This window comes from Bidens hawaiensis, unplaced genomic scaffold, assembly GCF_021521415.1.
Source record: "Bidens hawaiensis isolate Kalapana, Puna unplaced genomic scaffold, B.hawaiensis_p1.1 tig00013428_1, whole genome shotgun sequence".
Classification (NCBI taxonomy): Eukaryota; Viridiplantae; Streptophyta; class Magnoliopsida; order Asterales; family Asteraceae; genus Bidens; species Bidens hawaiensis.
The window spans coordinates 274,499-301,858 of NW_027492139.1; the positions used below are offsets into that span (position 1 = coordinate 274,499).

The following is a 27,360-nucleotide window of genomic DNA, read 5'->3' on the forward strand; positions in this document are numbered from 1 at the left end:
ATCTATTTAATAAAAAAATCAAAAAAATGTATTGAATAGAATCATAAATCGATAAAAACTGAAACGATTGAGGATGGAATAGAAATATAAACTGGATCTGGTTATCAACAAGGATTGAGCAGAAAGTGGTGTTCGGGGACCGGCAATGATAGGCAGGGTCCGATGGTGCGGAGGTGAAGAATGGAGATGATGATCGACGGTTAAGAATGGGAGAGGAGCATACGTGAAGATGAAGATCGATGATGACGAAGGGTATATTTGTCTCTGAATGATTCAGCAAGTTTCTAAAGCTGAATGATTAAGAGGTATTCTGATCTGTTAAGAGGTTTTGTTTTAACCACCCAAACACACATAGATCTGACCGAACTAGTTCATACCCTCTTAATGGTTCATTCAGACTCAACCAAACACCCCCTACAGTTAAACGTGTTCACGTTGAAGTATTACCACTATGTGTGACTTCACCAGGGAAACCAAAGACAGATATGTGTGTTCCTGGATGGGCCATCCATCGAGGATAAGGTGACCAATATTTGTAGTACGAGGGGCCGAATGTTACAATTCGTGTAATCAATGTAAATAATATTGTTCACACATCTTTTCAAATGTTTGTGACACCTTTTGGTGTATGATCCTCTCCACTTATGCTTTTTCATGCTTTTGGTGTATGATCCTCTCCGTTTTTGGTATTTATCGAATACACATAATTGGTCCTAAATCAAAAACTTAATGATCTGGTAAGGTTAATTAAAGATATTAAGGTCATTGGCAATCTTTGGTTGAGGAATCGTTTTGCGGGCTGCATCGTTATCATGGGAACAATGAAGTTCTTTTAGTCTTTGCCACTTGAGTAGTTAATTTTTACTCCATGTTTAGCTTGTGTGCAATTGTTGTTTGAATGCTGAGGGTCTAACTCCTTGCAGGTATTTATGATATATTGGTCTAGTGGTATGTGTCTCCCTTCACATATCTAAAGTTGTTGGTTCCAATCGTTGCAATAAAAATGGAATTTAAGTGTCATAAAACATTCAAAGAAAAAAAAAAGAGCTCGTCGCTGGTTTCCTGTTCTTTTTTGTCTTTTTTTTTGTTGATGCAAACTCTTTGTTGACAATAAAAAAGAACAATTACTTTACTAATAAGGTTGATGGCCTATTAGCAAAGACAAATCATTTAAAACACTTAAGTTTAAGTTTTTGAACCAAATGAAATACGTCTTAAAATATTAAAAGAAAATAGAACAATTACTTTATTATTCTATAATAAATTATGAATTGTTGATCACTAGTTCGATCCTTGAATTCAACGAGTTTTATCTCACCGCACTGTCGTGCATTCGAGCGAGTGTATATGGACGTCTGCCCGAGGTGAGGGTTATCTCCGGTTCAAAGGCGAGTATATCCCGATGCGATGAATTCCACCAGTAATCTATTTAGAGGATTCGTTGGTTGTTCAAACTAAATAATAAAATAAAATAATAAGAAGTAAACTAGGGACTTGAGCCATATCAAATATATACGCAGTTACAATGAATAGGTCAACTAACTGTTTATGACAAAGAGGAAAAATATAGCATTTATGTCAAAATGTCAAATCAAAAAAGTCAATTTCGTGCAAATAAACAGCACTTTTAGGGTAAGTCATATAGCCTACAATAGAATTTATTACAAACTATCATGGGTATGAAGTATGAACAATCAATCAACCATTCGACTTCTAAGAGAACGGTGGTCGTGGCAGATCTATGAGCCTCATCCGTCTAATGTGAAAGAGAAGGAGACATTGTGTCCGTAAGCATGGAAGCAGGGCCTCCGTCCCAATCTATGAAAAACGAGAGAAAATAGAACTAGTATGCGGGCAATTCTAACATGAATGAGAGAAAACAGGATGTCCGTAATCTTGACGTTGGAGATGCTATATAAACTGTGAAATTAAAAAGATAAAAAAAAAGATGAAAGTCTTTGATTACAAACTCTGTGTAAATATTATTATTCCATAAATAAAAACAGCATATAATTAACGCTCAAAGTTTATTTTGAGTCACGTTTTAGTTTTAATTGTTGAATATATAAGTTACGTTTCTGAAAATAGTTCAGCGGCCATGCACAATAACATATAGACGTCGAAAAATTGTAATTTTGTTTTCAGTAATATCGGATTTGTCATTTAAAAGAGAGTGGTGACGTAATTTGTTGTCCACTTACCTGACTTTCTATTGTAATTGGATTCTTTTGTGTTATATATGAATTTGGAGTAAAAGCCAAAATCTCTAGCTAAAAACTATCAAAACAGATTTGAAGTCTTCTCAAGAATTTATATGCTAATAATATATTCATATAAACTTTCAAGTTTCAAAGTATATTGATTGCATTTATTCATATACAAAATCCCTGAAGAAAGATAAAATCATGTTGTGCAAGTTGCAACACCCATATAGATTTAAGTTTCTAAACATATCTTTTTTTTTCTTTTTCTTTATTTCTTTAACTACCAACAAATTAAACTTTTATAACGTTTTATTTTAATATTTATTAGAGAACTCACAATGAAATCCCCAACAAATTAAACTTTTACAACATTTTATATTAAATATTTATTAGATCACTCACGATGGAATCCTCGTTTCTCTCTCCATGCTCAAATGTTAGATTTTGTTTATTTTCACTTATGGTTGAAGTCTTCGTCTCAAACCTTATATCCCAAATTATATGTGAAACTAAAATAATTAATCTCACATATTTTAGTGTTCACTATTCATCTCACATTCTATACTTTAGTGCGGTTGTAATTGAAAAGATATACTCTTTAATGGATTATGAATATATATGAGAAATCAGTTATATGTGAAGGGTTTTTAAAATGAACAAATTTATGGATAAATATATTTTAGTTAAATTATATGTAAAGAGATAAAAATTCATTGTGAATAAGAAAACTAAATGGGTCTAAACTAAATGGAGACCCAAGTTCGAATCCCACTTGTGTCACTTTTGGGTGGATATTGTCAATGAATAATTCGAGCTAGACCTTATTCAAAGATTGTTAGTTCGAACCCAGAGCCCACCCCGATTTTTCGTCTCACCATGTGTTACGCCAAATAGTTCTGCTTTTGTCGTGACACAAAGGCTGTCAAGTGACAGTCGGCGGTATGGTTTCCCGGGGGAACGCCCAAGTCAAACTTTAAGGCCAACGCGGATCCGGTTAAGAAAACATAGTCTGGATAGAATGGGGCATCAGAGCTCTTCAAATTTAAAAAATACAATAGACTAGATAAAATAAAGTCGTCATTCTATAAAAAATAGAAAAACTAAATACAACGTTTGTTTGTGATAGAATTAAATTAACATTAATAGCTCTCCATACATTTCTGAAATGAACATTTTTATTTGCAGTAAGATATTTAGTACTATATGATATACCTTTTTTTTAATAAAAATTAAAATTTTCATCATGTCAAGTGAAACTCAAACTCATAACTTTTAGATTTAGAGTCGTACATTTGTCTCGTTACACCAAGCTGGTGATTGTATATACTCTATATGATATATCTTCTCTATCTATATCTCACTCAAAGCACCTATTTTATTATTTTATTTTTATTTTTCTTATATATTCAAAAACATTTAAAATTAAAAAAAATGATGAATAGTGGTTTTCTATATTTAAATAATCACTATTCATAAAATTAAGTCTTAAAGATAATATAGTCACATGGAGTTTAAGATGGAGAAGAAGATTGATGTAACGTTGAGTAGATGATGAAATTCTCAATTTTTAGAGAACGAGATAATTATTATTATGTCTTGCATGTTAACTAATAATATTTTTGTATGAATTTAGACATTAACTACAAGTCTACAACTATACATTTTCATATTGTGACATCAAAATATACGTGCATCCGGTTTCGCACAAACCGGTGGATTACATTTGAGGCGAGAGTAGTAATTGCAGGTGTGTGGAGCCTGCTCATATCCAGACTAATTAATTAGATAGTGACAGAGAAATGGAGATCGATCGAATATGAAAATTTATTCTTATAACATGCTCACACTCTAAAAAGTATAACCTACATAAAAAACTACATTCAAGTTTTTCTTTAATTAATCCATTTTTATTTTCCCAACTAAATATACGGGGAACAAATTTTATTTTTTTGTTGAAGGACCAACTAAGTAACGCGTATTCCGTACGCGACCCTCATTGGTTAAAGGTAGCTCGAGCCGGCCACTAGTCCGGACGGACAGAGCCCCTAGCGGTCCACTATTGAGGGATTCACCGGATAAAACCCGACCCCCACGCCCGCCAAACGGCACGACAGCGATGAGCCAGTAAAACCGGGTGAGATCAGGACTCGAACCCTGGCAAGCCAGGGTCATCCCTCATATCTCCCATATAAATTGGTGATAGTGAGGTTTGAGCCCCCTACCTCTCACTAGTAAAGTGAACCATTGAGCCACAACGTTTGTACTTAAACTACAAATATTTAAACAATTATATTCTTTATTCAAATTGGAAATAAATAATCTCACATTTAACAAATCAATGGTCAAACTTTTCGACAATTTTTCTCTAAATGGATTTCCGTTAAAATTCATTTAACGTCATTAAGTTTTTTTTTTCCGAATTTCTAACCGACGCTTTATAGCTTTTGATTGAAAGAAAGTTACGAGTTGAGGGAAGTAAAAACTTATCTCGAAACGACAATTCAAATCTACTCATAAAGTTCAAATACCTTTTCATTGCTTAACTCAAAACAATTACAATAAAATGACAGGTAAGCGGACAAAAAGTTGACATCTTATAAAATAGGAAAATTAAATTTTAATAATCCCAACATAATGCAGCTGGCCGATAATAATCTCAACTTTGAAAATAGTTGTCACTGATCCCAACTTTCACACTATTTGTTTTCATTGGACCTCCGTTAAAAAAACTTAACGACGTTAAGTTTTTTCCAAATTTCAGACTGGTATTTTAGGGCTTTTGATCGGAATGAGGATACGAGTCGATTGATGTAAAACTTACCATCAAATGGTGGTCCAAAGGACTAAAGGCCGCTTCGATTCCGATGTTTAAACTTTTAATTAACAAAAATCAAACTGTTTAAAACGTCATTTCGAGTTAAGTTTTACATCAGTCGATTCATATTCTCATTCTGATCAAAAGCCCTAAAATATCAATTTGAAATTTGAAAAAAACTTAACGTCGTTGAAATTTTTTTAACGGAGGTCCAATGAAAACAAATAGTGTGAAAGTTGAGACCAGTGACAGATATTTTTAAAGTTGGGATTATTATCGGCCAACTGCACTAATTTAGGATTATTAAAATCCAATTTTCCTATAAAATATTAATAATAACTCATGGATATATCTTTATATAGAATCGGTCGTTTATGTTTTGTTTGACACCAAGCAAACAAATCCCAACATGTTTGTAGTAAAAAAAAACAAAAAAACTAGACTTTCTGTATATAACTAAAAATAAGTAAATATGTAAGTGAGGTCTTCCTTAAAGTAAATAAATTTGGTATAGTTTACTATACTAAGAAATTTAAAATAAAAGAAACATATCAAAAAAGAAAAAGGAAAGTTAAAGCCACATGTCAATATTTGATTTGGAAAACAATTACTGTTCATTTTTTTCGAACGACCAACGAATTATAAAAACACGGTTACTAGTAGGCCAATGATAAAAGGTAATCCCATACATATGCGATCGCAAACATAATTTTGTAGCACAAGCCCCTTGTTACAGGTAAAACTCACCGTCTCAAAGCCCACTACGGTAAAACTTGGTTAGGATTGAATATGAACTTAAGACCTTGCGGCCTTAATCTCAAATCTTCACTTCCCTTTCAATGTTAGTTAAGCATTGGCGGAAACAACTATTCGTAGTTTGCATATTGTAGAATTAAAATAATAATGTGGCAATTTACGTTTTACTAGTTGATCTGCTTTATTTTGTTTATTTACTTACTAGAAGTAGGCTGTTAACTTGTAATATTTTCAAAAGTTAAAAACAGGAAGAGGCTTGCTATGGTTGATAAGGAGTGTTAATTTTTGTTGAATAAATTAAAAATATTTTGGTAGATCTTTTAATAAAAAAGTCCTCGTTCCGTTTGAAACAATAATATAAAAACTAGTAGAATATATATGGTGGAGTCAGAATTAAGGAAGGAATTTTTTTACCCAACTGCTTATAGAAATGAATTGAATTGAATGAACATGGTGAACGATCACCAACCTGTTAATTAACCTAACAAGTAGGCAACCTAGGAAGAAATTAAAGCTTCATGAATAACAATAATCTAGTTTAGTCTTTTACGAACAATTAATAGTCACAAATTCAAAATCTTATTATAAAGAATACACGTCAACGCCTATATCATACAAATTAAGTTATATTTCCGATATAAAAACTTTTATAAAGAGGATTATTATAAGGATGCTTGATTAATTAGAATGAAAATGATCACAAACCATACAACAAATATAACTTTTTATTAAAATATAGAGATAGAAGTGGATTGTAGATATAGTACTTATAAGTATTAATATATACTTAAAATAATTTGTAAAAATAATGTGTTTTAGGTAAGGTTAGATCGAATAAGAAACGGTGTGTTTCGAGAGAGATTAGAGGTAGGGGCAACTAGCATATCTGACAAGATAAAAGAGTGAAGATTGAGATGGTTTAGACATGTGAAGAGAAAACAGACGACGAATCATGTTGGATCTGCAGCTTGGGATGAGAGGATTAGGCATGATTTGCTAGACCTAAACCTCTCTGAGGACATGGTTGAGGATATGATTTATTGGAGACGTAGAATTAAAGTTAAGGATTTTTAGAAAGAAAGAAATACCTTAAGGGTTTCTCTTTATCTTATTTTTATCACACATCATTATGTTATTTTCTTTTCATATATTATATATTTTTTATGTATTAGTATTATTATTTTAGACTACACGCTACTAATAATCATATTAATGTCAAACTTTGATTTCCTCATATATTTCATTATACATATGGTTTTTTTAGAGTTTAGTGTCTTTATGTAAGCCAACTCTCTATTCAATTGGATAGAGGTATGGTGTGCCTACACCTCATCTTTCACGGACTCTACTTAAAGCTTTGTTATTGGTGAGATTCCATTGAATATAATTGATTGATAGATTTCTAACAACCAACAAATTTTATTAAAAACGGAATGGTAAACCCAAAATTACACCGTAAAACAATGTAAGGTGTTTTAATTTTATTGTTTGTGTAACAAAACAAGTCATAAATTAGATGCAAAAAGTCAAACTGCTGTTAAAAAAACTTCATATAACAAAAAGTCAAACAACAGGTAGTAATTCAAAAGTGTATGTTGAGTATATGTAATTAATGCCACAGGTGTGGGTAACCAAATGCTGTAATCCTCTTTTGATTTTATATTAAAAGATTAAAAAAAAAAAAAAAAAAAAAACCATTTCTTTTGTCAACTTCTCTTTGCACCCTCTTGTATATTCTCATAAATTACCTATTATCTCTTTCTATATATATGTCCTTCATTCCACACCTCCATATCAAAACACACACACACACACACACAAAGATAATGGATTTCCTAATGGTCTTTCTCAAGTTAGCAGACTGGTTAGTATACCAACTGCTAGCAAATTCATGTTACAGAGCTGCCATGAAGGTTAAAAACCATGGCTTTTTCTTGTTAAGAAACCACCCATCTCACAAATCACCACACCATCAGCCTCCACTGTTCCCTAGCTTCACAAAATGTTCCTTAAACAAAGATCAAGAAACCCTAGTTTGTGATATTCAAAACACCCTATTATTAAACTCAAGATCTTTCTTTCCATACTTCATGTTAGTTGCTTTTGAAGGTGGTAGCATACTTAGGGCATTCTTGTTATTATTATCTTACCCTTTGTTACTTGTTCTTGACTATGAGTCAGGTTTAAGGCTGATGATATTCATCACCTTTTGTGGGCTTAAGTTGAAGGATATGAGTAATGTAGGGAGGGCAGTTTTGCCCAAGTTTTTTCTTGAAAATTTGAATCTTCAAGTTTATGAGTTGTTTGCTTCTTCACGAAGTTATGGGATTAAGATTTTAATCTTTACAAGGATGCCTAGAGTGATGGTTGAAGGGTTTTGTAAAGAATATTTAAGTGTTGATGATGTGATAGGAACTGAGTTGCATAGTTTTAGGGGGTATTTTAGTGGTTTTGTGACAAGTTCAGGTGTGCTTCAGAAGCATAAAGCAGTAAAAGAATGGTTTGGAAGTGAAAGAAAAGCAGATATTGGTATTGGAAGTTGTAGTCTACATGATCAACTGTTAATCTCCCAGTGCAAGGTATGTGTGAATCATTCTTGTATTACAACTTCATTTCTTTTGTTTATATGTTTATAAAGGGAAAATATTAAAAAAAGTGTGTATATCCGGTTAGATATGAGTCTTAATTTGAGCCCATACTTGTATATTGGCTTAGAAGTCTTTGATTGAAAATGATTCATGCAAAAGGACAAGTTTTGAATCTGTTATTGTTGGCAGGTTCATTAAAGTACACACTTTCAACCAACCATCTTGATTACTTAGTTTTGATCAGTGGTCCTATAGTTTAAGTATTAATTAATTAGTATTTATTATTTACATTACATTGAACCTAATGATTTGATGATTTGTTCACAGGAAGGTTATGTGGTAAGCAAAGAAGATAATATAAGAAGTGCAAGAACAATAATGCCACGAGAGAGGTACCCGAAACCTCTAGTTTTCCATGATGGAAGGCTCGCTTTCTTTCCGACACCATTAGCGAGTTTACGCATGTTTCTATGGTTTCCTCTAGGTGTTTTGCTTGCAATAATCAGGCTTTGTGTTGGCATATATTTGCCTTACCATATGTCACGTATTGTAGGCGGTTTCACGGGCGTAAATATAACCATAGAAGGTTGTGATTACTCATGGGAGAACAAAAACAAACAAACCGGTGTTCTATTTGTTTGTACACATAGAACCCTTTTGGACCCGGTCTTCTTAACCATGACCATTGGTAAACCACTGACCGCGGTTACTTATAGTCTAAGCAAGATGTCGGAAATGATTTCACCGATAAAAACCGTTAGACTAACACGAGACAGGAAGCAAGATGGCGAAACCATGCACGAGTTACTAAGTGAAGGCGATTTGGTTGTTTGCCCCGAAGGGACTACTTGTAGAGAGCCTTATTTGTTGAGATTTAGCTCGTTGTTCGCTGAGTTAACGGATGAGATTGTGCCAGTTGCAATGAACACACATGTGACCGTGTTTTATGGCACGACGGCTAGCGGACTCAAGTGTTTGGACCCTATTTATTTCTTGATGAATCCTAGACCGAGTTACCATGTTCGGGTGCTTGGTAAATTGAATAAAGAGCTCACTTGTCAAGCTGGTGGCAAGTCTAGCCATGATGTGGCTAACTATATTCAGAAAAAGCTTGGTGATGCTTTGGGTTTTGAGTGCACAAATCTTACTAGAAAGGATAAGTATTTGATGTTGGCTGGGAATCAAGGGATAGTTGAGGATCATGGGAAAAGTAAAAAGATTACATCTTAATATATTACCTAGGCGAATTCAAGTCTTTTGATGCTTACATTAATTATTGTTTTGGATATATAAAAAAGTTGATATTTTTTTATGAAATCATCTTCATTATAACTATGATTTCAATTTATTATCTATCATTAATATATTGCTATTTTGGATTGAATTTGGTGGTTGAGTTACATCTATGGTATTGTTTAGTAACACCTCAATGTCATTCATGACAAGACGATTAACAAGCCAAATGAGATTACATGTACCCAACACTAGATCGATAAGACACTTATTGCCGACACACGGCTGAAAGCCATCATATATTATTACCGAGTGACGACAAAAAATAGCGTCTAGTTAGTAGCAACTAGCAAGGACTTAGTGTTAAAACTATACAAGCACTTCAAGAGTGAACATGAGAAGAACATATTTATCAAATTTGGTTGTTTGTGTTTTTTAGGTTCGGTGGTTGTTAACAAGGAGATAGAGTTGAGGGAGTAAAGATGTTCATACTTAAAAAGTAGTGAGCTACTTATAGGCTTATAGCTATTGTGGATCTCTGTTTTAAATGATATATGTAAATTGTGGTGGCTGATCATAGTATTCAAACCAGCCATGAGCCACCCACAATTAATTAGTTATGGCCTTTTTTGAATGACCAATGAATAAAAACATAGCTACTCGATTTAACCTAATGGTAAAAGATGGCTCCATATAATCGTAATCACAAATAGTGTTGGGTAACTTAAGTTAACCATATCCTGTTATAAGGGAACTTACCGTCTGAAAGCTCACCGCGATAAGCCCTGGTTGGGATGCTAAGCTCATTATATGAAACTTGTTTAATATAAATGGTGGTTTCATGATTTGAATGAGTTTTGAACTACCTGAATGAGTTTTGAACTACCATTGAAATCAACAACTTTTCAAATGGAATATGAGTCATGCTAAACTTAAGATACTCACCCCAACTGCAATAACAAGTCATGAATTCATGGCACTATTTGTCATTTATGTACCATGAGAAAGACACCTCTTGTTAACATGTCTAATTCAAATTTTAATGTTTTCTTGCGCTCTGTCGTACCATCTAATGCTACTTAATTTAAATTTTTATATATATAAACATATCTTAATTATCTTCTTAAAAGGGGTACAATCTATACATCATATTTATTTTTCTAAAATTAACTTTAACCTATAACGTCCTCTCCGATAAGACTAAAAAATTAATAAATGCGTTTAACAAGCTATCATTTTTCTTTTAAAAACAGTTCTTTTCTGTCCTAACAGTCCAACACTATTAACTTTGTTAGTAAATTGTTTATACAAATTAAGTACATTATTATAAAAATAATAATAAAAATAGCATAGAAGTTATATAAGTTAATACTTTTAAAATTAACATCTTAAATATTTAGTATATATTTTATCTATGCATTATGTTAAAAAAAATTAAATGTAATCTAAAAGCGACTTGAAAGCATTAAACTCGCTCACCTATAAACAACTTTTCAAAATGCGATCTAAAACGTCCGATAATGATATCTTTTCAAACCCTAAATATTTGCATAGGAGATAATTACTAGGGCCATCTCTAGGAGGGAGTAAACTCAAACTATGGTTTTAAGCCCTAATTTGAACATTACCTTCAATTTAGATTAAAGTTAGACAATAACATATTATTATTTTGTGTTCCCCAATTTTTATTTTTTTTAAAAGAAATGATAGGAAACATAAAAAAGTTTCATTTAAAAAATTAGACAAAATTACAAATTTTGTTCTTTTGAAAAAGGCCAAATTACCGTTCGTATCCTTTTTTTAGTTTCTTTGCAGACGGTGTTCTTTAAACATTTTTTTCCTATACGTTATGTCATTTACGCTAACTGGATTAGAAAAACTCAGTTAAATACCCTCACGTGAGGCGCATGTGAGGGCATTTTTATCTTTTCGTCTGTACCTGCAAATTTATTACACATTCCCCTCTTTTTTCTCTTCTTTCTCTCTCTATGCCACTACCATCACCACACCATCAACATACTACAACCACTCCGGCCATGGATTTCCTCAAACACCATCACCACCGCTACCACAGCTCCGCCACCAGCTACCGCTCCATCTCTGACGCCGACTCCCAACTTGACGAGTTCCACTCACCTCTGTGAGCCGACTCACCTCTCCGTTCCGACCAACCACCAATCATCATCACTCCCAAATTACCAATCATCACCACTCCCAAATTACTCCTTATACCGATCAAACGAATCACCACTCCACCCTTTCTTCTTATCCGAAACCATGTCCGAAAACGCAATCAAACACAACACCATCTCACAAACCCTAAACCCTAACTGCACTCTCTCCACCATCACTTCACGGCCGCCACCACCACCGCCGGAAACCACCTCCTCCTTCGCCGGCCGGAACTGGGTTCTCACAAACCCTAAACCCTAATTGCACTCTCTCCTTTCACTATCTTCCTCCACGACTAAAATCAAACCACAACCACCACCAACCTTGCCTAACCCCACCACCACTGTACCAAATTACTGCTGTTGTTGTTGATTGTACCCTCAGGACCATTGTCACCATCAACCCTTACCACCGCATCTTCTACCATTTTTCATAAAAAGCTACAAAGGGGATTTTTTTAGAGACTGAAGTCTGGGGTTCAAATCCAAATATGTAATTTTAAATCTAGATCTGTTTGGACTTTGGAGAGATTGAAGACTGGGATTTTTTTGTTGTTGAGAGATTGAAGTCTTAGGGTATCAAGAAAGAGGAAAATGCTAGATTGAGGTGGTGGTTCTCGTGGCCGGAAACGGAGGTGGTGGTTCAGGTGGCCGGAAACTGGAGGTGGGGTTGGTGGTGGATTTTAGGGTTTTGTAAGTGGTGGGAGGTGTTATAAATTTGCAAGTACAGGCGAAAAAACAAAAATGCCCTCACATGCGCCTCACGTGAGGGTATTTAACTGAGTTTTTCTAACCCAATTAGTGTAAATGACATAACGTGTAGAAAAAAAATGTTTAAAGGACACCGCCTGCAAAGAAATTAAAAAAAGGACACGGATCGTAATTTGACTTTTTTTAAAGGACATTTGTAATTCTGTAAAAAAAATTATTGTGTTAAAGAGGTTTTTTTAGGAAAGAAAAAAAAAGAAATTAGATAAAGTTGTGTTCCTAAATTTCATTAAATGAGGAAAAGAAAACAATAAGAAATAAAACGTAAGTTGAAAGGAAATGTTTTCTTCCCAAATTGGAAAGAAATGAGAAGAAAAAAAATGAATGATAAAATAGATAACAAACGAAAACAAATATTTTTCTTTCATTTCTTTTTTCTCCTTAAATCAAATCGAGAACAGAGTGTTCCATCCTTATATAAACTCGGTAACAGAGTGTTAAGGGAAAATAAGAAAAGATAAATAAAGAGAAAGTAGAAAGTTTTAGAGTGAATGATTTCTTTTCAATTTGAAAAAAATAGGATGTAAAAGAATGGAAAATAAATTGAATAACATGAATGAGAGAAATGAAAGCTTTTCTTTTCTTTTATTAAGTGAACCGAGAACACAACATAAATAGTGGAGGATTGTAAAGTCGCCCCGCTGTCTGCATAAAAGCGATGTGACATTTTAACTAAGGTTTTAAAGTCTCTCCACAACACACAACCTTAAGGCTATTTGGTATGAGATGACTGAAATTTGTGACATTCGTCAATTTCGGGTCTCGTTTGTATTCGTTTTTGTATTCGTTTATCATGTAAACCGACCCATTTTGTAAACCAAAGCTTATGATATAATCAAAATGATGGATTTTATGTTGCAATATTGTTTTACACTTGTTGGGTCTTGAAAACATTCTTTTTGGTCCTTAAAACTCTTTAAAAATGACTTAAACCAAACTTTGGGGACCATTATTGCCATTTACCAAAAACTTGTTTGACCATTTCAACCATCACATGCAACTTTACCCTATTTGTATGAACCATACTCTTACCATTATAAAAGCAAGGCTCCATACACCATTTTGGTTGTTCATCTTCTCCAAATCTCTCTCAAATCCAAGTATTCATCTTCAACATTTTGTTATTTTGATTTCTTAAGGTCAACTAACTATAGTCTTTCATTTTAACTTGTTCATCTAATATTACTAACACTTGAATATGGTGGTACAACATATATATAATACACACCCCTTGTTTCCTTTATTTGTTACTTCACCGACTCTGGTTGGTTAGGTTTCGAATGTCATAAGGCAAGGCCTCATGGAGGACTTCGTGTTCTTGATATATATTTACACACACATAACTTATTATACATATCATTTATGACTAACTTCTAACCCTTTTTAGTTTGTTCATCTTATTTACAAGTTCCATGGTGTGGGTTTGTATAAGACAAACCTCGGTTTAACCGAAACTAGTCCAAACCGGAAAACGAACTTTTGTTTACTAGTTTTGTTAAAATAGTTGTTTAAACATGTTTATTGCTAGATTTGAGTTTCAAAAATCATTTTTACAAGTTCTTTGATATTAAGCATATAGAATCCATCTATGAACTCGTTGGGAGATGGAAACCGAACTAAACCGAAACTTTTGCTTAAAAGACTTGTAGTTAACTTTTTAGTTGTAAAATTTAAGTTTTCTTCATTTATAAACCAATATACAAGTTCTATGATATTTGGGCATGTAGAAACCATCTATGAACTATTTGTGAGATGGTGACCGAACCAAACCGAACTATACCGACTTTTACTGCTTAAGATACACAAGTGTGTTTTTAGCTATCAAGACTTGTATATTTCTTTAAAAATAATTTACAAACTAATTTTAATTATTTTCTTAAGTACTTGGAATTGTTGGATCCAACTTGATCTCATCACATAGTTTGGACCGACAAACCGAACACTCGCTTAACGTGCGTTGTTAGTTCTAAACAATAGATCTACATACTTGGTTAAGTGTTAGTATATTTTAATGAGTTATCTCATAACAATTAATATGTTGGAAAGTTGACTTTGGGTTTGATCATTTGTCAAGACCCGAATCGACAACCCGAACACTCGTTAAAAACCCGTTTTAGTATCTTTGTCCCAAAGGAACTTGCATTTTAGCATTTTTCCCACCTTATTACTTAACATTGGTTAAGTAAATATTAAGGTTAGATACTTTAACCCGGTTTCGAGCAAACTTACATTTTTAAAGGATTGTTATTATAAATTCTTAAATAGTTACATTTTAAATCTTGAACTTTAATTGTTTACTTTTTGCAACAATTATTTTATTTAAAGATCTTCAAGACAACCATTCTAAATCCAAGATTTTATTGTCATTTAGGTCTTGCTCGTTAAACTTCATCCATCCGGTTATTCATCTTTTACCGATCAAGTTTTATACTTGAACGTGAGTAACTTCATACCCCGTTTTCTATCTTTTGTTTTGGGGTGACATTTCATACTTATTCAAATCAAATGCTTTAAACTTGAGTCTTAAACCACAAACGTTGTTATATACTTTATTTGAATAATTGCTCGATTTGGTGTTCTATGCTTATATGCCTATGTGTTTATCGCTTTCGGTTGGTGGAATCTATAAATCCTAGACTACTTGGCATCCCCTTGTAGCAAGGTGTCGTTAACGTAATGCAATTAACGATATTCTATTAAATCCTAGACTACTTGGCAATCCCTTGTAGCTAGGTGGCGCTAACGTAATTCTATTAGCGATTGTCAATTTATCCAAGTTTGTAGCTATAATTTATGGTGTTGTATACTAGTTTTGTGGCTTTTCATACTATATATCTATTGTTCAAACTTATGAATTGCTCACCAACCTTTGTGTTGACAACTTTATTTTATGAAATGTTACAGGTTTGCATCTAGGTTGATTATGGAGTTCGGTGAAGAAAATGACACAAATATCGTTAGGATATTAGCAAAAATGAACAATATTTGATTTGCTATATTTTGCTATATTTTGTTGTATTTGACTTATGAATATTTGGTTATGTGACATTTTCGATGTTGTGAAATGAAATGAGTTTGTTAAATATTGTCGCTTTAAATAGTGTCATGCGCTTATGGGCAATCGTTACACCCCGGCATGTTCCGCCGCCTTTGGTCGGGGTGTGACAAAATTGGACCATCTGAAAGTAGGGATGGCAACAGGTTGGGCATCGGTAATACCATGCACATGCTCGTCTGTAAAACCGTATCCCATACCCAGGCAATTACCTGTTGGGTATCGGGTGTACATGTTGTAATTTTCATATACATTTCTTTTATCATTGTAATTCTTTTGTTTTTTTATTCATATAACAATTATTACAATTTATAATATATTACACTTCATATATAAGCGTTACAACAAATAAATAATATAAATTTTTTTATAAATTTATATAATATATATATACACTTCACAATCTACATAGTACAAAGATTTTTTCGGGTAAACGGTTATGCGTTTTCATGTAATCGATTCGAGTATCATCTAATCCTATCATCTAATCCCACACCCGCGAAAATTTTCAAATCCTAATATCACACCTGGCCCATATCCATCGGGTTTCAGGTATACTCGTCCCATTTGTTTCGAGTAGAGGTGCACAAATCAGGTTTTTCAAATACCCGATTCCGGGTATGGAACCAAATTCGGGTATGACTGGGTATTGGAAAATCGGGTATTGACAATACCCTGGTCGGGTTCGGGTCCGGGTATTGCCTCTAAAAACCATACCCTATGTATCGATTTCTAGTGGGGTATAGAATCGGGTATTCTAAAACCGCGTATTTGAATACCTTATTTTCGGGTATTGAAAACCCTATTTTTGGGTTTTTTTAAGGTATTTTCGGGTATAGATTGGATTTTTTAAGGGGTTGCACTTTTTAGGGGTATTTTTAGGTATTTTTCGGGTATAGATCGGGTTTTTGAAAAACCCGGCTTCGGTATAGGAAAAAACCGGTCCTGGTTATGGAATCGTTTCCGGTTTTCGGGTATTACCGGGTACAAATCGAATCCGGTTCGGGTACGGGTGGTATGAAAAACCCAGGTATAAAAAACCGGTTTCTGGTTTTTTTCAAGTTCGGTTCCGGGTTCGGATTTTTTGTGCACCTCTAGTTTCGGGTTTGGGGCTCGGGCTTTCTTACCATCCCTATGTGAAAGGGGTAAACTGTTTCATTTATTGGTTGACGAAATGACTTTCACATTTCACACTCTCTAAAATGTTTTGTAAGAGTATTCTAATCAACTTTTCTATTTCCATCTCTATAATATAACTACATATCGCATTTTTTTGAAGTATCTTTACATTTTATTTAATCTAACATATCTGGTTCTTTATCAATCTCTTTTCTCACTCATAAGACGCATTTTTTTGACCCAAACTTTTCAACAGAGGCAAAAAATTATTTTAACTTGAATTTTAAATTTATGTATGACTTTTATTTAAATAAATATGGGTCAAACATACACATGCCTATGCCGGGGGGGTCTTCATCAAGTTCAAGTGCTACTAGAGTACGAGATCCCATGATTAGCCCTATGAACACCGTTCGCAACGTAACGGCTAAAAAACAAAGGGGTAACACCCCTTCAAGCGAACTAGGAAGGTATAGTGCAAATGATTACTCTACCGGTTTATCCGAAGAGGAATATGGCACTTTTGATGTTTTGGCTTGGTGGAAGGTAAAGGAAACCGAGTTTCCGATTCTTGCCACCATGGCCCGTGATTTACTAACCGTCCAAGCTTCTACGGTAGCTTCGGAATCCGCTTTTTCTCTTAGTGGCAGGGTAATATCGGTGAGAAGAACAAGACTAAATTCGGAGTCGGTGGAGATGTGCATTTGCTTAAAGGATCACTTGGACTCAATCGATCGTATTCAACACGTAACCACTCTCGAAGATGAAACACCACTTGATGTTCGAGTGCACGACGAACAAGAAGGCATTTCTACAAGTAATTCCGAGGAAGAAGTCGCCGCTCAATAATTACGACGAACAAAAAGGCTTTTCTAGAAATAATATGTCACAACTTTATATTTATAAGTTTAATGTTTTGTTAGTTTGTTTTTGAAGATTTTAAAACATGTAACCTTTTTTTTTTGAACTTCTTAAAGTAAATAAAATGAATTTTATGTTAATTGTTTTGTTTATTTTTCATGCTATACAAATACGAATCGTAGTTTAGAATCCAAATCGAAAAACGAAAAAAAAAAAAAAAATTTTACACTGTAACCGGTTGGAACCGGTTACAGTGTAGGAACCGGTAAGAACCGGTTAGATAGGTTAGGGGTCCGAGGGTGGGATAACCGGTTCGGTTCCCTAACCGGTTCGAGCCTGGAACCGGTTTAAAAGGGGGTTTTGAATATAGGAACCGGTTAGGAACCGGTTCCGGTTCCTAGTCCCAAACCGTTTTGAACATCCCTATTCCGCAGTACTAAGTTGGTATTATGTCCTTCCCCGGTATCTATATAATTCAAACTTTATTATCAGCAGTCATATGAGTAACAATGGTGATTGTCGAAGCAAAGGTCTGATTGATTTTAAAAGAGGATTGTGCACACAAGTTACATACCGAAACGGCTTACAGTGAACGCCTTGTATGAATAAAAAATCTAGTTTCACTCAAGACTTACAACAAACCAAATCAGGTCTAAAGAATAAGAAATTAACAAAACCACCATTGCAGGTGTAGTGAATCCATTCCTTGAATGATAAAAGTTGAAATCCAGAATGTTTTACTGCAATTTGCATCCATCCCCAATGTAGATCGTCTTCATGATCTATATTATTGTATGCCTGCACAAGTGTTATGACTTATGATCTTCAGAATCAAAGCAACTGCATTGCCGGTTATGAATGTATAGGTCGAGTTCTTGCCCGTTGTTTAGCTTTAATTTTTTAATTCTATGCAATGACTAACAAGGATTTCATGCCTTTATTCTTGAAGATTCTCCAACTACACTCTCCATTCTAGAGAACCACTCACCAATTCTGGTGTGCTCCACCATATCTCTGCCCGACTTTAACTGCTGAATAGGTCTCAACACCCCAAAAACAGCCAGATCAGCCAAATTAGGCTTGGAACCACCTGATGAATTAATAATTAGCACAACGTTGACTACAAAAACAAAATCATAAATGACCATACCTAAAAAGTCTCTGCCATCAAGTGCATCAACCCATGTTTCTGCAGCGTCATACAAGGCTGCTCGTTCATCAGTAATATTATATTTTTTCTTCAGTTTCTTCGACACAAGATACATAGCAGCAGCCCCGGCATATCTCACTGAATACTTCTCATAGCGACTAAAGTTACCTACAAGTACAGAAGCAGAACTTATTACACATTTTATTATAACAACACATCCAATGATTATAAGATGCATTATATGCATAGACGTGTACACATACCATTGTTAGCAATATAGTCAAAGGACTCCAAAGCCTCAGCAGTGTTCCGATAGATGTTTGGTGACAGCATATGCACCAAATGATCATCAACCCACCTACATTATCATATTATACTTTAGCACCATGAACACCTCACCCCTCTAAATAGTGAATGGTTCAATGATAAATAGCAATATCTTTACTGGATCATGTAATATTAACAGTATGAAAAACAAATAATTGGGTAGCCACTAGATAAGAAACTAGATATAACCTGCGCCACTTGGTCTCTTCATCATCATTAGAGACAACCGATGAAGCTTTCACAGGAATAATCTTCTTCCCCATTTGATCAATAATAGCTGCAAGAAAGACTCATTGTGTCTTCAACGGATAAATCAATTAACCAACTAAATGTGTAAAATGTTATCTAACTGATCATTGACGACAATTATCAACATAACTTATTCAAAGTCAATTCATATATAAAGAAAGTACCTGACGAATCAACCAACGGCTCCCCATCCACCATCAATATAGGCACCTTCTTATACTCAGACCATTTGATTTCTTTCTTACCAAACGGATTCACCTCCACAACTTTGTAGGGTATATCATAGTAATCCAGAAATGCTGAGAAAGCAACACAAAAACCAATTAACTCTGCGCATCCAAGCCTTATTTGAAACAAACTCGATTGTCACTAATCAAGCCGCTCGTGAGCTACTCGAGATCAGCTCGTTTATAGCTTGAATCGAACTGATCTTAAATGAGCTCGACCCTAAAAATAAGCTTGTCTAATAAATGAGCCCAAGCATCACTTCTCGAGCTTGGGCTGGCTCGCGAACATAAACGAACCTATTATTTATATAGCTTTAGTTAATACATAAATTATAATACTTATTAGTCTATATAAAAATATTATGAAAACATAGGTATATAATATAAATTATGTTACATTAAAAATATAATTAAAATAAATCAAAATCTAAGTATAACTATAAGTAAATTAGTTAACTAAATAATAAATGAGTGGAAACCGAGCCGAGCTTGAGCTTGAGCTTGAAAAACTACTCACAAGCCGAGCTGGTTTACAACGTCTAATTTCAGCATCACGAAGCAATTGGAACGAATTAAAGTTTCAATTCATAATGCTATATAACAAACTGAAAGCTAAAACAGTTTGTTTACCCTAATCTAATCACTACAAACACGAACTCCAATAACATACCTTTAACCTTGTTACAGAACGGACAAGCTTCGTACTGGTAAAGCACGACATCCTTGGGTACAATATCCTGCTTAACAAGCTCCTTAGCATAAGCAATCGTGACACAGCGACGGTACTGGCGGCTAGAGCACCTAGCGATAGAGAAAACCTAACAGCACTGGAGTATCCTCCGGAGAATTTGGATCGTACGGATGCTGAAAACCATCTCCGAGAAGATAAATTGACGTGAAAGGATGCGGCGTGTTGTTCGGTGGATGCCAGAAAGGATCGAGATAGAACAGAGGAAGAGGCGATAATAGAAGCAGCTCTTCGCATTCTTACGGAGTTTGGAGTTTGTTTAGATCTCGTAAATCGTAATGTAATGGTGTTTCCGGTCTTACTGTCACTCAGGCTTTGTTCATGATCGTTGAAATGTTACACCTACCGTCCTTACACTTTAACCTTTCTTACAGATTTTTTTTTCTTTTTTTAAACGACCATTTTTTGTGTGTTAGGCGGGCCACTGCACTCTTGAACCTGGAGAGTCCCGTTGTCACGTTCTGGTCAGACTATGTTGTCTTAACTGGGTCCATGCTGACTTTAGAATTTGGCTTCGGCGTCATTTAAGTTATATTGTTAGTTTGTTAATGTCTATTATAAAACAATTCGGTTTACTTTAAAAGTGTAGTCTTTTTTATTTGAGTAAATTACACTGAAAGGTTTGTGTGATATGTTGTTGTTTTGGATTGGATCCTCAAGTATGAGATATTACATGTTTGGTTAAAAGAGATGATGCATAAACTTAACATTGATTTTAGGTCCCCAGATTTTGGATGATGATTATATGTATTGCTTATGCTCTTAAACTCTCCATCAGCCAATAATCACTATTACTCTAAACATTGTTTGATTATACAAAAAAGATTATTATATGAAAAATAATATTTCCGGATTACAGCTGTTCACAAATGAATTTTAATAGACTGACAACGCACTTGAGGTTACTTAAAGAAATTAAAAAAAACGTCATCAACTCCCTTGTATATTTAATTTCTTATTTATGTATGTTTCTATTTTTGGTTATGCATGTTATCTTTTAAGATAATTTTTAAGCTTTACTTAGTTTAAAGTTTTATTCTATTATTTAAATATTAAAAAAGTAATTTGATTAGATTAGATATAAATAAATTGTGGAAGTAGTTAACAATGTGGCGTTTTGTTTAGATTTAGGTGATGGCCTCCCAATAATTCAATTAATAGGTTATCTTTTAGACTGCTAGTTGTGAGACTTCAACAAGAACGATAAAAGTGATGTGACATGATAATGGTGCTTTAACGTTGCATTGGGGCATTAAGGCCATGACAATCAACAAGGAAATGGCAACGTGATAACAGGACCTTAACAAGAAAATGATGAGACTTTAAACTAGAACGTAATACTAAAGACTTAAAAGGATATGTTAGCTAAAGTCCCACGTACCCTCTTACCTGGTATATAATACTTAGAAATGTCATCAGTGGACACCCAAACCAAACCAGTCTCCCTCGATTCACCACCAATCCACAGAGATTTCATCTCTCCCAATTCTCTCTTCAACCCAAGTTTCAGATTCACAAACCTCAACCATGCAAACACAAACACCTTCATCTTCATCTTCATCATCATCGCCCAGTTCACCATCTAGCTCATCCATCATCACTATCCATTCCAACCTCTCATCCTCATCATCTTCATTCCCATCTTCACCTTCTCGTTGCCTCGGCCTCAACCTCCTGGTCAAAGCAATCCACCAAGTCACAGCTGGATCAGTCATCGGTGTCCCCTACATCCAACGACGAATCATAACCCGAAGACGAAGACCCATCCACTTCAACAATCTCATCATCTCCAATTTCAATTCCAAATCAAAGAGACAGAGACAGAGGAGAGTTAATGTCACAATGCCTTCCAAATTCAGAGACTCTGTTTCCCCAAACCACGATCACACAGATCGCTTTCGATTAACATCGTCGGTCAATGATATTATTGGGTTTGGAGGTTATTGAGTTATAGATCTAGTAGTGTCATACATAATTCTTTTGGTGGGAGTATTATTCGGTGTAATTCGTGTCTGATCTGAAGAAAAGTTGGGGTTTTGGAAATCGGCACGATTTGTTGTTGAATTTTGTATCGGATATGTGATCGGTTCGTCGAAGTTAACTTGGTTAGTATAAAGTTTACATTTTGGTGTCTGTAAAATGGTTGATTCATTCATCAAGTTTTGTATTTGAAGTTGAAATATAAATCAATATTAGTATATGATCCAATCTTGGATTAATAATTCTCTTAGCTTCAGTCATTGGATGTTAAATTGTTGGCCTTTTTTTCAACTTATAATGATATGCGTCTGGCATTAGCGCGTAATCAGAAAGATACATTTGTCGAAGTTAACTTGGTTAGTTTAAAGTTTACATTTTGGTGTGAAATGGTTGATTCAATCATCAAGTTTTATATTTGAAGTTGAGATATAAGTTACTTTAATCAGATGCGTATTGCATTTTTTAGTGTAGCCAGGTGGTCTATGATCCAATCTTGGATTAATAATTGTGTTTTAGCTTCAGTAATTGGATGTCAAAATGTTGGCTTTTTTTAAACATTATGATGAAATAAGTCTGGTATTAGCATATAGTCTCATGAATGACTGTTTTCTTTTTACATGATAGATATGCTAGTATTAGCATATAATCACTCATGAATCATGATGATGATGTCCTCTGTTTTCATAAGCAGAAAGATGTAAATGTTGGTGATTGCGTTTTCATTGAAGGCGTTAGTTATTTTAGGGGATGTTCGTGTTGATGATGTTCCTTAAATAGTATTAAGGGTTAACAGCACACTATATTTTACACTACAATCCCTTTGAAAGGAGTTTACAGCTTTTAACTTTCTAAGAGTGAATCTACCTTTTTATGTGCATCCTCTGGAACTTATGATACCCTTTTTTAGTATATGAATATGATTTTGGGATTATGCATTATGAAACCACATGATGGAGAATGTAGCATTTCAAATCTTCATGACCACATTTTGATTCTCAATGGCGATTTAACATAGGGACACCAGCAGGGGCGAAGCTAAATGTAATATTTCACAAAATGGCCTTTGCATTCCATAAGGATATAAGGATTTTGATTTGATTATAGAAATGCGAATACATGATACTCAAAATTCAGAAAGATTTGATTCTTGTTTATTAGGTATCGGTCTCACCATCACAAAGCGCAACCAAAACTAAATACAGAGAGGTTATTGTATATACCACCATTCATAGTCACCACTCACCACCAACAAAAACACTGCTTTATGTGACCAATAAATTATTTTATGATCAATAAGAATGAAAAATGCATTTTAGTCAATGGCCATAGCTGAACTTGATATAAACATACAACTGTTTTTCAAAATTAAAATTATACCCATTAAATTTACGCCGACCTTAGGCCCAAAAAAAGCAAAACTTTTGGCCTTTAGCCATGTCTATACAATATACACCAACTACTAATGAAACAGAAGTAGATAATCCAAAACACATGAATTTGTGAGAGGATATTATTCCAAAAAATCAATAACCCTTGTGTCAAATCACAAATGGATTCAAAATGATAGGAAACAGAAAGGGGAATGAATATATAACAAGACTGGAGATGAAAACACTTTCATCCCATTTATTCAATCTGAAAGACATAAATATTGAAAACTAAATAAGATAACTGTACTTTGAAGTTTCCCAAACTCAACTTTATAACTTTAACTCAAACACCACCCTTGTTGAATGCTCTATAACTTTAACTCAAACACCACCCTTGTTGAATGCTCTATCCAACCTCCTCTTAGTGGGAGAAGAGTGACAGCTTAAAGCTTTATTCTACAAAAATTAAAAATATTAAATCAGTTGGTTAGATACCCGGCTGAAGAAGGGGGGGTTCCCACGGTCCCACCCTTACTAAAACCCGAGCGACAGCCTAGTTTTTTTGACGGTAACACCCGTAAACGAATTAACAGATAATATAATCAAAAGTGATATCTGCAATCCACATTTCTTTAACATTGATCAACCTGTTTCTTCAAAATGTTGTCTATTCATTCTTCCAAATCCAAAGTTTAAATTTTTTAAATTATTTATTTTTTATAGTTTATACATAAACTCAATAATTTTTAAATCAACTTAATATTATTTTACTTATATGCTCTTATTTTACTTTAATTATTTATTGTTTATAGCTTTAATAATAAAACGGTTTTTAAATGTCTGAAATATCGAATTAGTTCATGATTTCCTACGTATGTTAATCTTATTTATCTAAGCTTTTACAAGTTCATGATAAGAAAACACTCTACTTTTTCATACTTTTTAAAATGACATGCTATTACCAAAAAAAAAAGAACCAAACTGTTCTATCGTCGTTATAAAACAACAAAACAAACTTATTTACACAACTGAAGTCATGGAACCGTTGGTCAAAACCGAAATTATTGTAATAATATATAGCACATTAACTTTGTTATATAAACTTTATAAACATATAAAGAAGTGCATAATACCTGTCTGTTCCTTCCGGATTTTGCAGACCTTCCAAAGGGAGATGAGCAAGAACTTGAAGAATCTGTGGTTTGCATAGTATGACTCCAGTAACTGCCAACAGTCCCTATGATCGGCTCATCAGGGTTCCGACATGGCGACTTTCTTGGAGACGATCTTGCAGATACCTGTTTGACTTCATCAATAGTCCAAGCTCCTAAAATCGGTCTTTCCTCAAAGCTCTTCCAAGAAGTTGCCCCATAAGAGTATGCATATGAGTTGCCGGTAGAATATTGACTTTCTTCCTGGTTGCTAACTGCCATTGACTTCTCGGGCTCAACCAACCAGCTAGAAAGACTTGTAGTTACCGCGGTGTTGGTTTTCACTTTACCCTTAAGATCACAAGCATTAAAGGTGGGATCTTCACTTACTGGGATCGTAATGTTTTCTTCTTCTAAATACAAGTTTTCTTTTTCTTGGTCGAGGTCCAAAACGGATAGTGTTTTCCATTGAGCAAGATTCTCAATCGGGTTCAATAAAGAATCATTAGGACAAGAGTTGGTTGATTTTGTAGTCATTTTTGGTGAAGAACTGGTTTTTAGTGGACTGTTGACTTCTTTGTCATCGGCTTCAACCGCGAAAGACTTTGATTGCCTCCTGGGATTAATTGACAAAGAAAACAACGACTCGGATGAATCTTGTTGAATAACTACTTGATCTTCATCTTCATTGATTACATGATTATGGTATCTATGCATTGGTGGATATGATATGTAGCTTGAAGCACTAGAATCCGATACGGTTTGAGTTTGACCTTGAACATCTGTTTTCACTTCCTTCTCTTTATCACTTTCATTCTCAATTTCAGCATCAACTCCCTCATTATCTTGTGTTTCTTTCTTGATTTTATTTTCAGTTTGCATAACAGTTTCTAATTTTTCACATTCCTCTTTCACTTTTTTCTCATTAAGCTCTTTACTTTCCACTGGAAGAATTTTAATTTCGGTTTCAACTTCTTCAGTTGAGATATCTTCATGGTTCTCAACATCTAAATCTATAGCAGAGGTCTTGTTTTCACTGTCATTGATCACCTGACCCTCACTATCATCCCTAAAAGTTTATTTAACAAGAGAAGTAAAAGAAGTAATCAAAGTGTTCAATCATATGAAACAAGCTTCATTAACAGTAAAGAGTAGGGGCGTGAACAATCCGAGTCGAGCCTGAGTGCAGCTAGGCTTGTTTTGACTTACCAGAGCTCGTTAGTCATTTTTTCAAACTCGACCTCCGTTCGTTTAGTATTTATTGTTTAATTTATATACATACATTTCTAATTATTATTATATTTTTAAGGAAAAGCCGTAAACTCGCTTAGTAGTTATTAATTAATTTCATCATCATCATCGTACTTAGTATATCCCACCAATAGCAAAGCTATGGTAGGGTCTGACGAGGGTAAGATGTAAACAGCCTTACCTCTACCCCATAGGAATAGAGAGGCTGCTTTCGGTGAGACCCCCGGCTCGATAGTAGGCTAGTAGCCTTGGACATAAGGCGTATAACACTCAACCATTCGGACACCGGCTGATTGGTGCATGTACCTTTGTCTTTCGGCCATCAACGCCACCACATGATGTCTGATTAACATTCCGCCACTTTTAACGTTATTTTCACGAAATTAGTAAAATAACGTCAAAATTAGTTGTGCAATTTCACTTTTGCCCATCCGAGGGCCCACACATAAATACATTATATATTATTATATGTTATGAATAAACCCCAAACGAGCCTAAGTTTGACTCGAGCTCGCGGTTGTGCAATGCGAAATGAATGCATAAAAGCTTAAAAGAGTTAAAATTTAAAAGTACACTAGGGTTGTCATGGCTCGACGCCTAAACAATCTTCCCATACAAGACTCAAGCTCGGGCTCAATAACCAAACAAGCTTTATTTGAGGCTTGGGCTAAGCTAAAATTTTTATCAATTCAATCTAAAGTAGCTAGCTCGGCTAGTAAAAAGAAAATCTTTTTCTAAAATTATACCTAGGTTTGGAGAAGTGGGTTTGGAGCGATCGAATATTGGTTGATTCTTCGGTTGGCGCCTTGATTAAAGCAGAGTCGCAGCTGTTCTTAAATCCCTGAAACAGATTATTATTATTATTATTAATAATAATAAACGTGGATTAGTAGTAAGAAGCTAATAATAATAAATTAATAATAATGATGAAGTTACCTGATCCGGAGAAGAATCGGAAGTGGGTGTGGTCGGATTAAGTGCATTATATATATTAGTATGTTTGGGATGCTTGGAGGAAGTGAAACAGGGGAAAATGGAAAAGCAGCCCATGATATGAATATGATGATGAAAAAATGAAATTGAATGAAGCTGCTGAAGATGAAATTAAATGAAGCTATGAAGAAAGATAGATTTGCGGAGGAGATGGTTATATTATTAAGAAAGGAAAGGAAAGGAAAGGAAAGGAAAGGAAAGGATATTATGGAGCGTCTTTGAAAATATGTGACCGTTGCTGGATTAGTAGGCTCTATTGCTCTAATGGGGCCTTTACTCCACTCCACATCTCATTTCGCTATGTTATGATATGTGTTTTAATAACTATTTTATTTAAGTTTCAT

General features: G+C 34.3%; 3 protein-coding genes and 1 pseudogene across 5 annotated transcripts in view; 2 read left to right on the forward strand and 2 right to left on the reverse strand.

Annotated features, from left to right (window-relative positions):
• Nucleotides 1-27,360, forward strand: part of LOC143544131 (sister chromatid cohesion 1 protein 4-like) — a 240,928-nt gene that overhangs the window by 176,616 nt on the left and 36,952 nt on the right. The gene's annotated exons all lie outside the window — the stretch shown is intronic.
• Nucleotides 7,504-9,642, forward strand: LOC143544114 (glycerol-3-phosphate acyltransferase 1-like). Its single transcript, XM_077036266.1, has 2 exons — nucleotides 7,504-8,354; nucleotides 8,691-9,642. Exons 1-2 carry the CDS (start codon nucleotides 7,545-7,547, stop codon nucleotides 9,591-9,593), a joined length of 1,713 nt encoding a protein of 570 aa, XP_076892381.1. The 5' UTR covers nucleotides 7,504-7,544; the 3' UTR covers nucleotides 9,594-9,642.
• On the reverse strand, nucleotides 18,495-20,510 carry LOC143544115 (uncharacterized; annotated as a pseudogene). The gene is made up of 6 exons (XR_013137194.1): nucleotides 20,194-20,510; nucleotides 19,461-19,595; nucleotides 19,237-19,324; nucleotides 18,984-19,078; nucleotides 18,721-18,888; nucleotides 18,495-18,660 (listed from the first exon to the last, which is right to left on the reverse strand). The product of XR_013137194.1 is annotated as an uncharacterized LOC143544115 (transcript).
• Nucleotides 23,987-27,082, reverse strand: LOC143544116 (uncharacterized). Of its 2 annotated transcripts, none has more exons than XM_077036268.1 (4): nucleotides 26,960-27,082; nucleotides 26,770-26,864; nucleotides 24,755-25,832; nucleotides 23,987-24,077 (listed from the first exon to the last, which is right to left on the reverse strand). In XM_077036268.1, the coding sequence occupies exons 1-4, from the start codon at nucleotides 27,071-27,073 to the stop codon at nucleotides 24,003-24,005; spliced, it is 1,362 nt and encodes a 453-aa protein (XP_076892383.1). In that variant the 5' UTR covers nucleotides 27,074-27,082; the 3' UTR covers nucleotides 23,987-24,002. The 2 variants fall into 2 exon arrangements, with proteins under 2 accessions (XP_076892383.1, XP_076892382.1); XM_077036267.1 differs by having other exon boundaries at nucleotides 24,755-25,841.

Coding starts and splice junctions, on each gene's coding strand:
- LOC143544114 (XM_077036266.1), top strand. CDS start 7,545: ATGTCCTTCATTCCACACCTCCATATCAAAACACACACACACACACAC. Junction 8,355..8,690: donor TGTTAATCTCCCAGTGCAAG/GTATGTGTGAAT, acceptor ATTTGTTCACAG/GAAGGTTATGTGGTAAGCAA.
- LOC143544116 (XM_077036267.1), bottom strand. CDS start 27,073: ATGGGCTGCTTTTCCATTTTCCCCTGTTTCACTTCCTCCAAGCATCCC. Junction 25,842..26,769: donor ACCCACTTCTCCAAACCTAG/GTATAATTTTAG, acceptor ATAAACTTTTAG/GGATGATAGTGAGGGTCAGG. Junction 24,078..24,754: donor AATCCGGAAGGAACAGACAG/GTATTATGCACT, acceptor TAATTTTTGTAG/AATAAAGCTTTAAGCTGTCA.